General features: G+C 35.9%; 1 protein-coding gene across 1 annotated transcript in view; it reads right to left on the bottom strand.

The window, feature by feature from the left end:
* ZCWPW2 (zinc finger CW-type and PWWP domain containing 2) overlaps positions 1-18,573 on the bottom strand; it is an 84,838-nt gene that overhangs the window by 3,252 nt on the left and 63,013 nt on the right. The window contains 3 exon segments of the mRNA XM_045436402.1: positions 725-849; positions 7,020-7,087; positions 8,171-8,229. Coding sequence (XP_045292358.1) covers positions 725-849; positions 7,020-7,087; positions 8,171-8,229 — 252 coding nt within the window.

The following is an 18,573-nucleotide window of genomic DNA, read 5'->3' as shown; positions in this document are numbered from 1 at the left end:
GGAGAACAGCTGTACTGCCTTGAAGAAGTGTCTGCCTTATGACTTATTTTTCTCATACCTACCACACTGCTGCTCTGTATTAATGACCTAGGCTTGTACCCTCATTTTATTTGCACAAACATGGAGCTGCTTTGCTGGGAAGTTTGGTAATTTATGTTATCACATATAAGAACTGAATAAAGTAAGCATGCATGGCCTTTCTCAGTCCAACATAGCTAGCCAAAAGGAAAAAAAAAAAGACAAATCTAGTTATGAATGGTGAAAAGTATTCCAATGAAAAATTCTACCTCCAGTGTGTTGATAATGAGGTTTGTCCCTACAGAAGTTGTCTCTGTGCATGAACCAGGCAGGGCAGATTTCCTAGCAAGCTGCTCTTGTCCAGCCTCCTCTCCTGACTGTGAAATTGGCAGCGGTAGGCAGTTCTCTCTACGGTGGCACCCGACCGACTACTGTGAGCTCCTTCCACTCTTTCTTCACCCCAACCTCAAAGATCCAAAAAACAAAGGGCTCCTCCACACTCACAGATTTTTTTTTTCAAAAACTGATAGCTGTATTCTGACCTTTCAACAGGTTACTAGTTTATTCACTTCAGGATAATCAAGGGCTCAAATTTCAGAAGGGAAAAATGTTTTTCATATAATTAAAATGTACAGCCAGGAATAATTTCTGCCATTGACAGAATCTGAACTTGCTATTTAGGCCTGATAATGATTACCGGTGCTACCTTTTCTCCTGTGTTCACTTCTTCTCCACGCTCCTCTTCAGACTCATCAGGCGCTCCTGTGGGCTCTAGTGCCTGCTGTAGCATTTGCTCCAGCTCTGTTAGTAAAACTTCTGTCTCAGAGACAACTAAAAATCATCATTAATATAATAGAAAAAATGCTACATTTTAATTAATTCAATCTAATCCATAATCTTAACCAACTCAAAAGAGAAAATCTAAATGTTACAAGATAAAAAACAAATATTTTGTATAGTTCTCACATATGGCCTCTGCTTAATGCAAAATAATTAAGGATTTCCAGGTGAATATTTTCCAATTATTCCTGTCAAAATGTAGGTGATATTCTTGCTATGTGTAGATCATAAAAAGCTCACTAGAAGTGTCTTGTTTTGCCTTTTTTTTTTTTTTTTAAATCAGGGCCAAACTAAATTGTTTTTTATAAACCAGAGGTCAGCAAACTTTTCCCATGAATGGACACAGAGTAAATATTGCAGGCTTTGTGGTCTCTGTCACAATGACTTCATTCTGCTGCTATAGTGCAGACCATACACGTGTACCTAAATAAATGAGAGTGACTATGTTCCGATAAAACCTTATTTACAAAAACTAGTAGCCTGTGGGCCAGTTTGCCATGCCTACAATAAACTATTAAAACTACTGTTAAAAGGAGAGACGATGTAATTAAGTGGTCAGGCTAAACACAGGCTAGTCTACTCCTAATCCGAATACCAACACATCTTAACTGCCTAATATACGTATTATATATATGTGTGTATATATATATATTTAAATACCACACTTACAAAATTTGTGTGTGTGTGTGTACTACTGTGACATGAATTCACTGAATTTGCGGACATAAAATAATATCCCCACAAAAGAAATGAACTCCTATTAAATAACTCTATAGTCTCAACTACTGATTAATAACATGCAGTTGGATTCCTGACTTAAATAAAATAAACATTTTTGTTTCATATAGACTTGTTGAAGTAAAAATCAAGGAAAGGAAGTCACATGTGGCCTGCTGTCCTGCACAACAGACAGATGGAGCATCTGAGAAGTCGTTCCAAAGGCAACACAATTCAAAGCGAAAGGCCATGAATACACACCCCATTATTTTCCACTCGGGTGACAAAAACTGGACATAGTACCCTCTATTATCCACCATTCTTTGGCAGGACACCAAAAATCCCACTACGTAGAACATCTAAAAGTTCATGGAACACGAAAACAGACCCACGCAGGACATATGCTTTGGAGCTAACCTATTATCAGTGAATATGCAAGCAGGGCATTCTCAGCACTAACATTCAGTTTTAATCTAATTGTTGAACATATTTAAAATTCTTCTAACTAATCATGTTTAGGAAGATTGCATATGTATATGCATCCCTTTATGTTCACACACACACAGAAGTATCCTTGTAAACTAAGCATGTTTAAAGGTAAAAAACAGAGATTATTAATGTGAAAAGTCTTATGCACTGTTTCCTCCAGTTCAAAAGAATCCATGTTTTATTAGAATCTTCTTTGTTGGTAATTTCCTCTTATCTAGTACTCGTAAGAAAGAAAGTTTAAAATTCTGCTAGAACGTTATTAAATAATACTGTCAAAGTCATGGGAGGTTATGAAATAGAAAATTTTCCCTTTGTTGGTTGTCACTACAGTATTAAAAAACAACTTTTAGTTAACATTTTTCACATCACAGTTTTGTCTACAAAAATAATTTTTCTGTCAGTACTTATCACTTTCCCCAAGTACTTTTTTATTCAGTCAACAAATATCAATTATGTGCCTACAAAGGGCAAGGGACTCAAGGGCAGGCATTGACCAACGAGCCTTCCTGGCCATCATCTCTTCCTAGCCAATCTCAGGTTTTCTCTATGGAAGACTTCTTTCCAAACAGTTTGAAAGTAGCTTTCTGATAAGCCATTTGCACACCTTAGAATCAGTTCCTATGTTTAAAAACAAAACAAAAACTGTAGCTGACATGTTAGTTGTGTCCACATAGATATGTGTGCTGTGGTAATTGGTAAAGCGTAAGAACACAGAGTTTTAATTATTACATTCTAAAACAATGCTATTCAGAATTTGATGGGCATAAGAATCACTGGGAGAATTTACTAAAAAAATACATGAATGCAACCCATGTTTACCGAATCAGGATTTTCTAGAGGAATGTACATTTTTATTGAAGCTATTTTGTTTAACGAATTGACTTCTCTTTATGATAGATTTCTTACTAGTAACCTGTTACTGAACAGACAACTACTTGTGGTTATCTTCAGACTGATTCTCCAGTCCCACTTACAGATGTTGTGTTTTCCTACTTTATATTCTGAGTCTATGGAAATTGATACTGACATTTAATGCACTGTTGAGAAGATGAATTTTAAGCTATGCTGTAAAGGAAAAATGGACACAAACATCTTTATATTTCTAAGGCTAGGCTAAAATACAATCAATTTATGATAATGAATGTCATTGCCAAATGGCATTGTAGGCTCTCTGTTTTCAAGTGATCTGGAAAAATATGTACACTGCCTTCTGCTCAAAGGGTAGACAAAGTAATGGATGACTTCATAAATCAACTAGGGTTCATAACATCAACTTGATTGATGTCAAATTCTGCTTCCAGAGCAATGGGAGGTTTGCTTTTCTAAATAGGTATTTCTATATTGTAAACTGACAGAATTCAAAAATAATTCTCAAGAAATAGCAGTTACCGTAATGTACAAACTAGGTTATCAAAATTGGCCAATGATATCCTCCAAAGATAGAGGCAGAATGAATGCCTTTGCTGATTGCATGACCAATCATCTTCTATCAATACTGATTATCCTGTGGTTTCCCTGAGTTGTTTCAATTTGCTGTTTAGAGTAAAGTGGTAGCATTACAGTTATTCCATCACTCAGAAAAAGTTTTTTTTTTTAAAAGGTAAGAAAAATATATCTCTTATATTGAAGTCCATACCTGGATTTTAAAAATGAATTTTTATAAAATAATCTGTGTAGTTTTTCCATTCCTGATAAGAAATAGCTTACTGTTTGTCTCTTAAATAAATCAGTCACTATTTTAAAAGTCTTCAAGGTATACTTATGGGGTTTTCTCCAATCTGTATTTTTCTACTAAATGTTTAAAGAAGCTGTTTATTTTCTTGTATACCCAAAGCTGGTATTGAAAAATATCATCTGAAATAAATTTGCAGGGTCATTTCAATATTGAAATTTTGAAAGCATTCTTACAGAAGGAGGCTGAGGAGGAGGAAAAAGTACTTGGTTTTGTTTTGTTATTAAATAACCACAAACACTCCTCTTGTGTGCTTACAATTTAAATGTAGAGATGAGTACAATACAAGTTAGAATGTAATGAAGAAGAGAGCACCATTCCTGGAGACACAAACAGAAATAGGAGGCAAGGAGCTTTCTAGGAAAGGGGCATGTGGGCCAACCCCACCTTTTACCCTAGAGGCTAAAGCTGACTCCAAACCAAGAGTAGGTGGGCAAAGTTTGTCCTGAGCAGCAAAAAATCACCTGTCTCCCTGTCCCCCTTCTACCTCCCAGCCCCAGCCCCTAAGGTCTTCATGCTCCCCTAGGGCTCACCCCATGATCCAGACCTTTCCTAGATTAACCATCTTTTTCCATGCTTATCTATCTCAGGTGGCTGATGAACACATCCTTTGCTAATTTGATAATGAGTGTCATAGATTATCAGTTGGTCTGGGATAATCTGCCAATCTTTTTTTAAACTTTTATAGACTGTTTACTACGCAAGAATAAAGGAGGTATTTTCTAACAAAAAAAACCATGATACAACAAAACAAATGACTAAAACCAAAAGATCAAAAGAAATCAAAACCAATTCATTAAGGGGGATACAAAGGGCAATAATGAGATTTTAAAAGTGCCTAGGTCAACTACCAGTACTGTGCCCAACCCCCCTGTATTTCGCTTTAAGTTTCCTGATACTCAAAGCAACCAAGGAAACAGCTGCACACTTTGATTAATTTTAAGAAGATATGTGACAAGAGCACCTGGGTGGCTCAGTCGGTTAAGCCTCCGACTTCCGCTCAGGTCATTATCTTACAGCTCCTGGATTCAAGCCCTGCACTGGGCTCTGTGCTGACAGCTCAGAGCCTGGAGCCTACTTCGGATTCTGTCTCCCTCTCTCTCTGTCCCTCCCTCACTCATACTCTGTCTCTCTCTCTCTAAAAATAAATAAACATTAAAAAAAGGAAGATAGTGACTGAGAAAAACCATATAACCTCTTAAGTGCCTTAGTTTCCCCATTGATAAAATGGGGGATATAATAATATCTAACTGTTTATCTTATATAGCTCTTGTGAGGGCTAAATAAACTAATATATTCACAGTGTTTAGAACAGTGAAGACACAGAGTAATTGATACAGGTGTTGGTATTATTAGTTCATCATCATAGATGAATTTTCTTGTCCCTAAACACTGAAAAAAAAAAAAGACTTATAGGGACAATACAAATATAGCACATAATATTCCTGGTACTAATTTTCCCCAAAACATAGATATGCTCCACAAGTAGTTATTTCTTAGATTAAATCTATATAGCCATGGGCTACAGTTTAAAATATTTAATGATTTCTATTAATTTTCTATTAATTTCTATTCAATTTTTTCTATTAATTTCCAGAAATTCTCTCCTTGTTGGATAAGAGGGCTTCTACTGCATGTCTTTATTACAGATGAAGCAACTGATACTTGGACAGGTAAAGTAGCACTTAGTTAGCTCTCCTCCTGATCTCTAACTAAAGGACAGAGAAAAGAAATGGGTAGAGCTTAAAAACTAGAAAGGAACAGCAAATCTGGGTAGTAGGCTGCTGGGATACTTTAGCACTTGGGAGTGTAAGGAAAGTGGCTCCAAAAAGTGGGGCAGACATTCAAGAAGAAGACGGTAGAATTTTCACTTGATCAAGGACTGATCCTACCTCAGGCTAAGAAGAAAAGGAGTGATATCAGAGACTTAGATCAAGGGATCCATGGAAATATGAGTAGGGGTAAAAAAACTGAGGAGGGTTAATTTACTGAAGAAGAACCACTCTTTCCAGAAGTAGTCAGCTCTTGCAAAGCACACAGTAAACTAGATATTTCTGTTTTTTAGTTGTTCACAATGTGAAGAAGGAGTAAGACACAGATCAGGTTCACGGTCTGAACAATTAACTACTGAGACTTGAGAGCCATTCAGAATGTGAGACTCCTAAAAGGGTATCAGTGGATATTCATGGAGATGTATTCACCCATTTACACAGAAGAGTGATTTCCAGTCAATGGAGTCATGGCTGTGATGTCCTGGGGTTTCTTCCAAGGTAGCCCATTTGAGTCAGAGGGGGAAAGGATCCCAGCATTGGAGCCCTCAGCTGCAGTGCCAAGGTCTCCTAGTGGGAACTCAGTCCAGGGATGAGCAGACTTTTGCCTTTCCACAGCAATATCTGAACTAATCATGGGAGGCAAAGGGACAACTTGGCCAAGAAAAGGCACCTGAGTTAGCAGGAAAGCAGCAGCGGAATACATTTAAGAAGAGATAGAAACAACAGAATTTTGTGGTGGTTTAGGACAGGAACAAAAGGATTTTTTAAAAAATAACCACTCTGTCCTTCTTCTGACTGCTTTCCTTTCTTTTGATAAGACTAAAAATGAATGGCTGATTTAGCCATTTGAAAGGCAGTGCCATAGGACCTGGGGGTGGCCACAAAGGAGAGGGAGTATGGTGCGGGCAACTTCTTGGGGTTTAATGGGCTTTGAAACCTCTTTGCGTGGCTGCCAAAGTTCCATCTTGCAAATAAGCATTTGCCTACTTTTCAAGACTAACAAAAATGAAGGAAGAGTGAAGTGGTTTTGAAAACTTAAACTTTCTCCCCACATTCACCCTACTGTGTTCTAATACCAATGGCAATTAATTCAGCTGGAAGCCCCAAGCTGCTGCTTTTCTTCTTTCTCTCCCATTGGCACCCCTAGGCCCCCAATAATTTTGGAATGGGGAGGTCTGGATTTTAATGTATTGATGTAGGTATTTCCTCCCACAACTGCTGGTGCTTTATTTTTAAAAGAAATTAAATACATGACAGAGCCAAATTTAATGCAAGAGAATAGAAACCCAAAGACAACCCAAATACCTAGTATGAAAATTAATACCAAAATGACTCACTAAGAGTTCTCTTATATGTATATATACACAACATTTTTTTTCTTCAAAGAATGACAACTACATTCGGTAGAATTAGAGGTATAAGAACCAGAAGCAGGACAGGCCTTCACATACCCACATTTTCCTTTGACATGGCGTCATCTGAACAAACACTTTCGAAAGAGTATTTTAAAATAGGTTTCCTAGAAAAAGGATTTGACAGAATTAGTTTCAAAAGATTAATCACGTATATTTAAATGGCCATTTATGTATATTCATTGATCATTGTAAATTATGAATATATTTCTTTATCTTGAGGTAATTTTCCTTGGTTTTTTAATACAGTAAGGCAGCATGATGCAGTGAAAAACCAAAGGGGAATAATATTGATCTGAGCCCTCACTAGGTGAAAAGCACTAATGATCTACCAAGTACCTTACATAGGCTTTTTTATGTAATTCTCGCCCCGAAAACCTACTAAGTAATTGCTGCTCTCATTTTATAAAGAAACTGAGGCTCTGCAAAATTGAGAAATTTGACAATGTAGGTAATGGTTGAACATGACAGGGCTAAATTCTTTCAGACTGCAAAATCCATGCTTTTTCCACTACCTGTGTCACTGATTTAGAGTTAGAAAACATTTGTTCAAATGTATTTTCTCTAACCATAAGATCTTGAGAAAGCCACTTAATTTCTCTAAGTCATAAAGTTTTCATCTTTTAAATAGAGATGATTATAACATACCCCCTACCTATTTGATGAGGTTACTGTGAAATATAACTAAGATAAGGCAGTAAGTCTTTTTAAAAAAAGGTAATTACTCATCCTCTGAAAAAGGACAAAGAATAAGAGGAGGACTATCATATCAGAGCCAGTATTTGTCTTTGAGCAGGACTACTCTTAATACAGCACTAATTATCATTCATCAAAAAAATAAACTGTATGGTTGGTTCAGTGATAAACACTAAAACTTGTCATTGGTGGCTTATCAATTCATTATAAAGGCCTGTTTCTGGTTTGCACTATTTTAAACTAAACACCTGCTTCTCATATGGTTGCTCACCTGATATTAATCTTATACTGTTCTGGTTCAACATATTTATATAAACATAAAGCTTTCTCCATACTTCTAAGACTATTACTTATCACCTTAATTCTTTTAGAAAATTTTAATGCTTCCCTAGAGAAAAAGAATCAAGAATCAGGGGTAAATGTCATAATAATTAAATCTATTTCATACACTTCAATTTCATCACAATACTTTTCAATTAAAAAAAAACCCATACCTTATCCTTCTTCTAAATTTTGGTTTCTTTTTGCCAGTAGTGTTTCTGGAAACTTGCATCTATAAAATAACAACAAAAGGATGAATTAGTTCAAATGAGACTAGATGAGTTCAGTAAGATAATGAGTCCAAATGGCCCAAGTAATTTAGTCCAGAAGAAAAACTCTGACTGTAGGTCTCAACCACACCTATAACTCTAAGTCAACCACCTCATAGTCACTACAATTACACCAATCTTCTCAACTTCCAGGAATGGTAGACTAATCCAATATGAATTCCTATCTACTTCCCTTCCTCACTTCACAGACACATAATAATACAAAGTAAAACAATCTTTACATTTTTATACATACATGACCTTTAAAAAAAAAAGAACTATTCAGATGCCAGAAACACGTGGAATGCAAAACTATAGATAGGAACTGACATGGTGAAGGCCTACCAAAAGTGTATACCAGGATAGGGCCAAAAGGGCTTGGGATTTTAATGTCTAAGCAAAGATGAGATGAAGGATGTGGAGAAATTGGAACCTCCCTACATTGTTGAAGGGAAGGTGAAATGGTGGAGCCACCCTGGAATATAACTTGATAGTTCTTCAAGATGCTAAATGTAGAATTGCTATGTGATTCAGCAATTCCATTCCTAGGTATGTACCCAAAAGAAACAAAACTATTATGTCCATACAAGAAAATGTATATAAATGTTCACAACATAATTATTCATAATAGTCAAAAAGTAGAAACAACCATCAATGGAGAGATGATATGTGATCTATCCATACAATGGAATATTTAACCTTTAAAAACAATGACTAATTATACTGAAAAATACTAAACATGGGTGAATCTTGAAACCATTTTGCTCAGCGAAAAGTGAAAAAAGTCAGACACAAAGACCACATGTTGTAGGATTCCATTTATCCAAAATGTCCATAAATAGGCAAATCCATAGAGACAGAGAAAGATTAGTAGTTTCCAGGGACTAGGAAAAGGTGGGAAATGGGCAGTGACTGCCAATGGGTACGAGGTTTTCTTTTAGGGTGATGAAAAAATGTTCTAAAATTATACAGTGGTCTTGGTTGCAAAACGGTGATTATACTAAAAACCATTGAATTGTATACTTAAAAAGAGTGACTAAATTACATCTCAATAAAGGTATAATTTTTTCAAAAACTTGGTGACATGGAAAAATGGAAAGTAAAGAGATAGGATATATCAATGACTAGCAAAAGGAACCCAATGTAGCAATATTACTGTTAGAAGAAAGCATAATCAGAGATAAAAAAAAGCTATTACCTAATGCAAAAAGAAACAATCCACCTAGAAAGTATAACAGTTCTGACCTGTGTATACATAAAATCTTAGCCTTAAAATATATAAGGCAAAACAGAAAAGAATTACAAGTAGAAACTGATAAATTTACAGTTAAAATGGGATATTTTTATTTACTTCCCATAAAAAACTTATAAAGCAAAAAAATTAGCAAAGAAACAGGAGAATTCAACAATACAAATAATAAGTTGAATCTAATAAACACATATAAAAACTGGCACTGAATAATTAAAGAATACATACTGTTTTCAAGCTTGAAACATTTACAAATTTGACCACCTCTTAGGTCACAAAGGAAGCCTCAAAAATAGTAACCGCTGTTTTAGAGGCATATTCACTGACTAATATACATTAAGAAATCAAGCCCCAAAAGATAAGTGAATAAAATTTGTAATCAATTCATAGATGTAGACGAATTTATACTGTCCCATAAATCTTTCTGTGATAAGAGTTATGAACTATGTCATTTAGGTCAGAGTTCTTGTCTCATATTTTAGTTACTGGTATATGTGACTTAGCTTCTCACTTGGTAGTACATTTGTCTCCATGCCATACCCTGCATGCCATAGGTGCAGATAAAGTGTTCGTGGAACAAATGAATGAGTAAGTGTTCAGACAGAGATACAATAAACACAAATATCACAAGGAGAATACAGTGTCAGTGTTCCCGTCCATTCTGAACTGTCCTGTTTGTCGATTTAGGCTTTTAATGAATTCGTACGATTCACCCTCATTTCCTAAGACAGAACCTCAATGCCACTTTCACCTCTATGTTTGTTACCTTCTTTTATTTGTCTTTTCACTTTTACCTGCTAAAGTGAGCAGTGTCTCAACCCATTTTGTCTAAATCTTTCATAGTTACACTGATCTTAATTTTACTGATCTTGAATTAAGTATCCACACTGCAAGGGTGGGATTTTTTTTTTTTTAACATACTAAATGTTTAGCAGCTAGCAGAGTGCCATTCATATTGCTATGTTCAAACGCATTAACTAGAATGAGATGAAGGTTGAATTTAATAACTCTCAAAACATTATTAAATAGCTTAAATACCTTAATAATCATTCAAGGGAAGTTTGTAAAAAAACACTCAGGGAATTCATATTATTATGATGCCAAAAAAATAGGTGTTTTTTTGTGATCTTCAACCTCAAGTTAATATTCAAATATTTTTTCCACCATTTGTTTTATATATATATGAAAGTAAATAAGGTAAAAATGTATATGGAACTAGATTGTCTAAATCATTGATCTACATCTCTATAAAGACAATGTACAGCTATTATTTTTAACTCATTAAGGATCAGCTTAAATTATGTGCATATTTGAGTTTAAAGTGAAAGCGTTGCTACAAGGGGAAATAAGATTAAGGTAACAAAGTACAAACTATTTCATAGGTATTAATAGAAAGAAATACTGTTAAATAGCTACCATAAATCAGGAAGATTTCTGTTAGAGATAATAAATTCCTTCCTACTTTGTTAAATATTCCACAGCAGCCAAAATGAACTAGTCAGTATCACCAAATGTCCTGTGCTTTCCTGCTCCAGGGCTTTGATAAAATATGACATGATGGAGAAGAACACTAAATTTGGAATGACAGGATCATGATTTGAATTTAATCCCTGGTACTTATTACCTGTATCACTTTTGGTAAGTCACTGACCACTGGAATATCTAGCAAGAGCCTGGTATGAAGTCAACACTTAACAAATATTTTCCAACTAAATGGCTATTCTGAATTTCAGGATATTCTTTTACAACTACTGCTTAAATAAATAAATAAATAAATAACTACCTCAGAGCATTTAGGGGTAAGATGAAATTAAAACCATGCCAGAAAGTATCTAACAGTACTCAACAATTAGTCTACGTTTGATCATTGTTTGTTTAACCTATTAGACTACTCCACTGGATTAGTGTCAGAATTCTATCCTTTTTCCTTAAAGCATATGACAAATGGAACTTATTAGCACTTTGGTATGGTTGGACTTATGGTCCATTCGTTCCCCAAGGTTGCCATAACAAATTACCATGAACTTGGTAAAGCATCAGAAATTGATTTTGTTATAGGGCTGTAGGATAGAAGTATGTCTCTTATGGACAGACTCTTGTGTGTGTGTGTTTGAAAAAAAAAATGTTTATTTATTTTGAGAGAGAGAGAGAGAGAGAGAGAGAGAGAGAGAGAGAGAGAGAGAATGAGGAGGGGAGGGGCAGAGAGAGAGAGAGATAGAGAATCCCAAGCAAGCTCCACACTGTCAGCACAGAGCCCAATATGGAGTTTGATCCCACGAATCAGGAGATCATGACTTGAACTGAAGTCAACAGTCAGATGCATAACTGACTGAGCCACCCAGGTGCCCCTGGACAGACCCTTAAGGACAATTTCATTGGGTTAGGATCCACCTAATTCAGGATGATTTCATATAAAAATCCTTACCTTAATTACATCTGCAATGATCCTTATTCCAAATAAGGTCACATTCTGAGGTTCCTGGTACTTTTGGGGGCTGCTATTCACCCACAAGTAGATACTATAATCTTTATCTATTCCACCCCTTCCACTTCTCTTCCTGTGTTACACTGCTGATTCTCCTATGTCGCCGAGCCCCAGGCTATTCAGAGTCAGGACCACCATGTGAGAATCAGCAACAACTGAGAGTTTGTTAGACATGCAAATTCTTATGTCCGTCCTAGGCCTACTGTGGGGTCCAGAAATCCATTATTTAAATAAGCTATTCAGATGACTTGTATGCAAACTGGAGTTTTTCAGGCATTAGTCTATCTAGCCCACACCCATCCATACAAATATGTTATATATTGTCATTGATTATAAGGAAACCAAAGCAAGTATTAATTCTTTTCTTGTTAGATCTAAAAAAAAACAAGAGACGTACATAAAGAGGGCAAATGCCATTTACTGCGAAAAAACGTGTGTGTGTGTGTGTGTATGTGTGTGTGTACATATATATAATGATAATTAGGATTACTGGCTTGAATTGCAAGTGATAGAAGTGCCTCTAATTGCCAAGATCAGATAATCCATAGGAATTGTGTTTACATCAGATTTATATAATCTTCATAAAGTGACTTGACATTGTCCATTTCCTTAAATCACTATTCATCTAAATGAAAATCATTTTATTTTTAAGAAGAACAAGTTTGCTAGCTGTGTTAAATCTGAGGACATAAAATTTTGATTCAGCATTTTATGCTCATAGAAGACATAAATATGTTTTGTAACCTTCCATTGAGAGTAATTATCAGTCAATGATCACTAAAGAGATGCTTACTTTGACAGAATTTCCAAACATGAATCTGTGCCTTGAATAATGTACACAAACTCCTTGTCAAAAGTTATCATATAGAAGGAAATGCCAATATTCTCATTTCCCTTTGGAAAATCTACTGGGAAAGTATGCTTGGAATAAGGATGAAAACCAGTTTTATGCAGCATTGTAAGTGGTGGTTATTACTTAATCTGAGTATCTGGAGAGTACAAATAATAAAGTTAAGTCTTCGGACCTAGATAATGATTGTTTTTCAATCTTCTTTGAAAAGGGGGAAAGTTAAATAATCATTTTCTAGCTCTATTTTAAACACGATTTTAATAGAATACAAATCTAGTGCTTCTTACATAAATGTCAGTCAATTACCATATGCTCCAGTCCAGTCACTCTCACTAGAGTTCAGTATTCCTGCAAGATTTGGACAATATCAGAGATCAGTCCTTGGCAATATGATTTATAAATATCTTGCTGTCCCCTGCACTATCTTTAGCCATGTCTAAGTTCTCACTAAAGTACTGAGGATTTCTCTGCTTTGAGGGGCTTAGCAGAGAAAACACTGGAGTGTGTACTCAAGCAGTGAGCTGAGACACAGGAGAATATTTTCCCTAAAAATAGAAGTTGACCACTAGACCACCTTAAATAGAAGGCATGAAAGACTTTCTATTAACACCTCCCAATCCTGGCTGAGGATACAAGTAACAGCATACTTCAAGAAACTCTATGACTAGCTACTTCACTGACAATTTTTAAAGTCTTGGACTTAATTTTTTTAATAGTTTTTGACTATCTATAGCAGGGATATAACACACAAATTCACTATGGTTTTTAAAAAAATAGGAAAGATTTCAATTATATTTATAAAGAGATTAAGAATACTAAAAGCCAATAAAAACAGGGTGTCTAGAGACTCAAAGACCCCCATGAAAAGCAGCACTTATGTCACAGTTGTTTATCTGATTAAATGGTACCAGTAAATTAGATTATTTCATATCTATTTTGATATTCTAAGAATCCAAGTCAGTTGCAAACAATTCCTATTTGCACATAGTTTTTTCTAAAGCAAGAGGAATGTTAGGATAACATAGAGTCTCTAAGGAAGACTTCGCAGAATTGACATACAGGCCTACCTTGAAGATATTATAGGTTCAGTTCTAGACCACCGCAACAAAGTGAATATTGCAATAAAGTGAGTCAAATTAATTTTTTTGGTTTCCCAGTGCATATAAAAATTATATTTACACTATACTGTAGTCTATTAAGCATACAAGAACATTATGCCTATGAAAACAATGTACATACCTTAATTAAAATACACTTTAGGGACATCTGGGTGTCTCTTAAGCACCCGACTTAGTTTTGGATAATGATCTGACAGTTCATGAGCGAGTCCCACACAGGAGTCTGCGCTGACAGGGTGGAGACTTCTTGGGATTCTCTCTCTCCCTCTCTCTCTGCCCCTCTCCCACTTGCATGTGCACATGCATGCTACCCCCTCTCAAAATAAATAAATAAACATTAAAAAAACACTTTATTGCTAAAAAATGCTAATCATCATCTGACTTTTCAGTGAAACCTAATCTTTTTCCTGGTGGAGGGTCTTGCCTCAATGTTGACGGCTGCAGACTGATCACAGTAGTGACTGCTGAAGGCTGAGATGGCTGTGGCAATTTCTTAAAATAAGGCAACAATGAAGTTTGCCACATCAATTGACTCTTCCTTTCACAAACAATTTCTCTGTAGTATGTGATGCTGTTTGACAGCATTTTACCCATAACGGAACTTTCAAAATTGGAGTCAATCCTCTCAAACCCTGCCACTGCTTTATCAGCTACATTTATGTACTATTCTAAATCCTTTGTCATCATTTCAACAATATTCACAGCATCTATGCCAGGAGTAGATTCCATCTCAAGAAACCAGTTTCTCTGCTCATCCATAACAAGCAACTCCTCAATTGTTCAAGTTTTATCATGAGATTACAGCAATTCAGTCCCACCTTCAGGCTCCGCTTCTAATTCTAGTTCTTTTGCTATTTCCACTATATCTGCAGTGACTTTCCCCAGTGAGGTCTTGAATAACTCAGTGTCACCCATGAGGATTGTAATCAACTTCTTCCAAACTCCTGTTAATGTTGATATTTTGACCTCTTCCCATAAATCACAAATGTTCTTAATGACATTTAGAATGGTAAATCTTTCCCAAAAGGTTTTCAATTTACTTTGCCCAGATCCATCAGAGGAGTCACCCTCTATGGCAACGATAGCCTTTTGAAATGCATATCTTAAATAATAAGACTTGAAAGTTGAAATTACTCCTTGACCCATGGGCTACAGAACGGATGTTGAATTAGCAGGCATGAAATCAACATTACTGTCATCGTACATCTCCATTATAGCTCTTGGGTGACTATATTCATTGTCAATGAGCAGTAATATTTTAAAAGGAATCATTTTTTCTGAGCAGTAGGTCTCAACAGTGGGCTTCAAATATTCAGTAAAACATATTGTAAATAGATGTGCTGTCATCCAGGCTTTGTTGTTCCATTTATAGAGCACAGGCAGAGCAGATAATTTAGCATAATTCTTAAGGGCCCTAGAATTTTTAGACTGGTAAGTGAACATTGGCTTCAACTGAAAGCCACCAGGTACAATAGCCCCTAAGAAGAGAGTCAGCCTACCCTTTGAAGGTTTGAAGCCAGGCACTGACCTCTCTCCAGCTATGAAAGTCCTAGATGGCATCTTCTTCCACTATATATAAGGCTATTTCATCTATAGCGAAAATCAGTTGCTTAATGGAGCCACCTTCATAAATTATGCTAGCTAGATCTTTTAGATAACTTGCTATGGCTTCTACATCAGCACTTACTGCTTTACCTTGCAATTTTATGTTATAAAGATACCTTCTTTCCTTCAACCTTATGAACCAATCTCTGCTAGTTTCAACTGTTTCCTCTATAGCTTCCTCACCTCTCCAGCCTTTGTAGAATTGAAGACAGGGCCTGGATTAGGCTTTGGCTTAAGGGAATGTTATGATTGGTTTGATCTTCTATCCAGAGCACTAAACTTTCTACATATCAGCAATAAGACTGTTTTATTTTCTTATCATTCATGTGTTCACTAGAGTAGCATTTTTGATTTCCTTCAAAAACTCTTCCTTTGCATTCACAACTTGGCTGTTTGGTATAAGAGGCCAAACCTTCGGCCTGTCTCAGCTTTTGACAGGCCTTTCTCATTAAGCTGAATCATTTGTAGCTTTGGATTTAAGGTGAGAGACATGTAATTCTACCTTTCACTTGAACACTGAGAGGCCACGATAGGGCTATTAACTGGCCTAATTTCAATACTGTGCGTTTCAGGGAATAGGGAGGCCCAAGGACAGGGATGGTAGACAAAGAGGGTAATGGATGGTCATTGGAGCAGTCAGAACGTGTTTACCAATTAAGTTTACTGTCTTACACAGGCATGATTTCTGACACCCCAAAACAATTACAATAGTAACATCAAAAGTCACTGAACACAGATCAGTGTCACAAATATAATAATAATGAAAAAGTTTAAATATTGCAAGGATTACCGAAATGTGACACAGAGACAGGCAGAGAACAAATGCTGTTGGCAAATTGGCACCAATAGACTTACTCAATGAAAGGTTGCCACAAATCTTCAATTTGTTAAAAAACACAACATCTGTGATGTGCAACAGAAAAAAATGCAATGAAATGAGGTATGCCTGCATTTCAATTAAATGCTAAAAAAGCTGATGCGTGAGAGCATCCAATGGTTATAGTACCCATATTACACCTTTGTTCTGGATAAAAGAATGAACATTGAGAGCTTCATTATCTGTTTCTTTGCTCCATCAGCTTGAGTGGTAAAGATAACCAGCCTGATTCTCTGACCCATGGACACTGTCAAATCTTCTGAGCCTTTATCCTCAGCATTGTGCAAAAGAAGATGATCTCTCTTCTATGTTGGAATACATAGACTCTACACAAGAGCATAATTAAAAAAAAATATTCTTTAAGAAATTTTGTCTAGATCCAAGTCTTTAAATCAACTCTCTGAGGATTTCAGAAGTTGAAATGGAAGACATTCTTGCACTTACATTCATGGGAGGGCATGGAGGATATATCTCCCTTTAATCTGTATGACTATGTATGTCCCCACTATGTAGGGGGCATACAGATTTAAGATGTGTGCCTAATATATGTATTTCATGATACAGCAAATTATTTTGGGATCAAAGTGAAGGTATTAAATACACAGGCAAAAAGAAAGATAAATATCATTTCAAAGTCATTATAATTTTAAGGGATTAAAAGGTAATCATTTATAGGTCTTCAAGAAGGCAAGAGGGTTGCATTGTCTAATATAAATGAAAAGTTGGAAGGCTTGTTGGAAGAAGCCAAATGTTTATAAATTTGAAATTACAGATGAATTCTAATATGTTATGAGTAAATTCTCCTAATTTTCACTGACATTTTATTTTTTCCAATGGTAACTCTTTCCCTTTGCAAATAGAAAAACAGTAGTTATTACTATTAGGCATAGAAAGATCATTTAATATCTAGTGCAATACCTACAGTCTATAAAATACAAACTTGGGGCGCCTGGGTGGCGCAGTCGGTTGGGCGTCCGACTTCAGCCAGGTCACGATCTCGCGGTCCGTGAGTTCGAGCCCCGCGTCGGGCTCTGGGCTGATGGCTCAGAGCCTGGAGCCTGTTTCCGATTCTGTGTCTCCCTCTCTCTCTGCCCCTCCCCCGTTCATGCTCTGTCTCTCTCTGTCCCAAAAATAAATAAACGTTGAAAAAAAAAATTTTAAATACAAACTCATTATTCAAATTCCTATTATACATTAAATCAATAACCACTCTCTATTTATTACTAACATTGTTTTTGGTTTTAATGGAATGGGATAAGGAAGGTGCTGGCAGATGAGACATATTCCAAGCTTTAGAAGAAAAACAGATTCATCTTGTATATAGGTTGATGTTGGAGACGTGACCGATGGGTCTCTGAATCAGAAAGAAAAGATAATACTTGTAATGAATATAATCAGCAAAATAAGTGGAAGAAAGCTGCATAACATAACCTTTAGTTCCAAATAACAAAAAGGACAATACCTAGAAACTTCATGTGACAACCAGGACTCAACATGAAGAGATTTTTGTTCTTAACAAAAGAGCAATCACATTTTGTAGAATTATCTCTATTGCCTTCTGGCTCAACATTAAAATATAGAGTAGAAAACAGAGAGAGTAATAGTTGAAAAGTTTTGAATTTTTTTAAGTATGTAAGAACTCAAATTCCAAGTGAATTAATATTTTGAGTGAATGTTTAAATGGGTATTATGTATACAGAAGCAAAAACTATTCTGTTCAACACTTCTATTATTTTAGTGTCAACATTCAAAAATGATACTTTTGTTTGTTTTCAGTAATTGGGACAAAAACAATTCTTAAAAGAGAGAAAATTATTGATAAACATAAATTTCTGTTTACCAAGTACCACATCTGCATAACAAACCTTGAATTTTCTCAGGTAATCACTGCACTGGAAAAATTACTGGTTTAAGAAGGCATCACCAATATTCCTCTCCACTTGCACCTTCTACAGCACCCCTGAGAACTACAACCCCAACAACAACAGGCAGCCCAACAGCCCTGAGATGGTAAAGATGCCTTGAATAGCCAGCTGCTAGCCAACACATCTTCCACAGCAAGCAAGCCCCGTGAACTTGGAGAATAGCATGCATGACCTTCACACTAGGACACTGTTGCTTCA

This window comes from Leopardus geoffroyi, chromosome C2 (genome assembly GCF_018350155.1).
Source record: "Leopardus geoffroyi isolate Oge1 chromosome C2, O.geoffroyi_Oge1_pat1.0, whole genome shotgun sequence".
Taxonomy (NCBI): domain Eukaryota; kingdom Metazoa; phylum Chordata; class Mammalia; order Carnivora; family Felidae; genus Leopardus; species Leopardus geoffroyi.
This window is presented reverse-complemented; position numbering and strand designations above follow the sequence as displayed.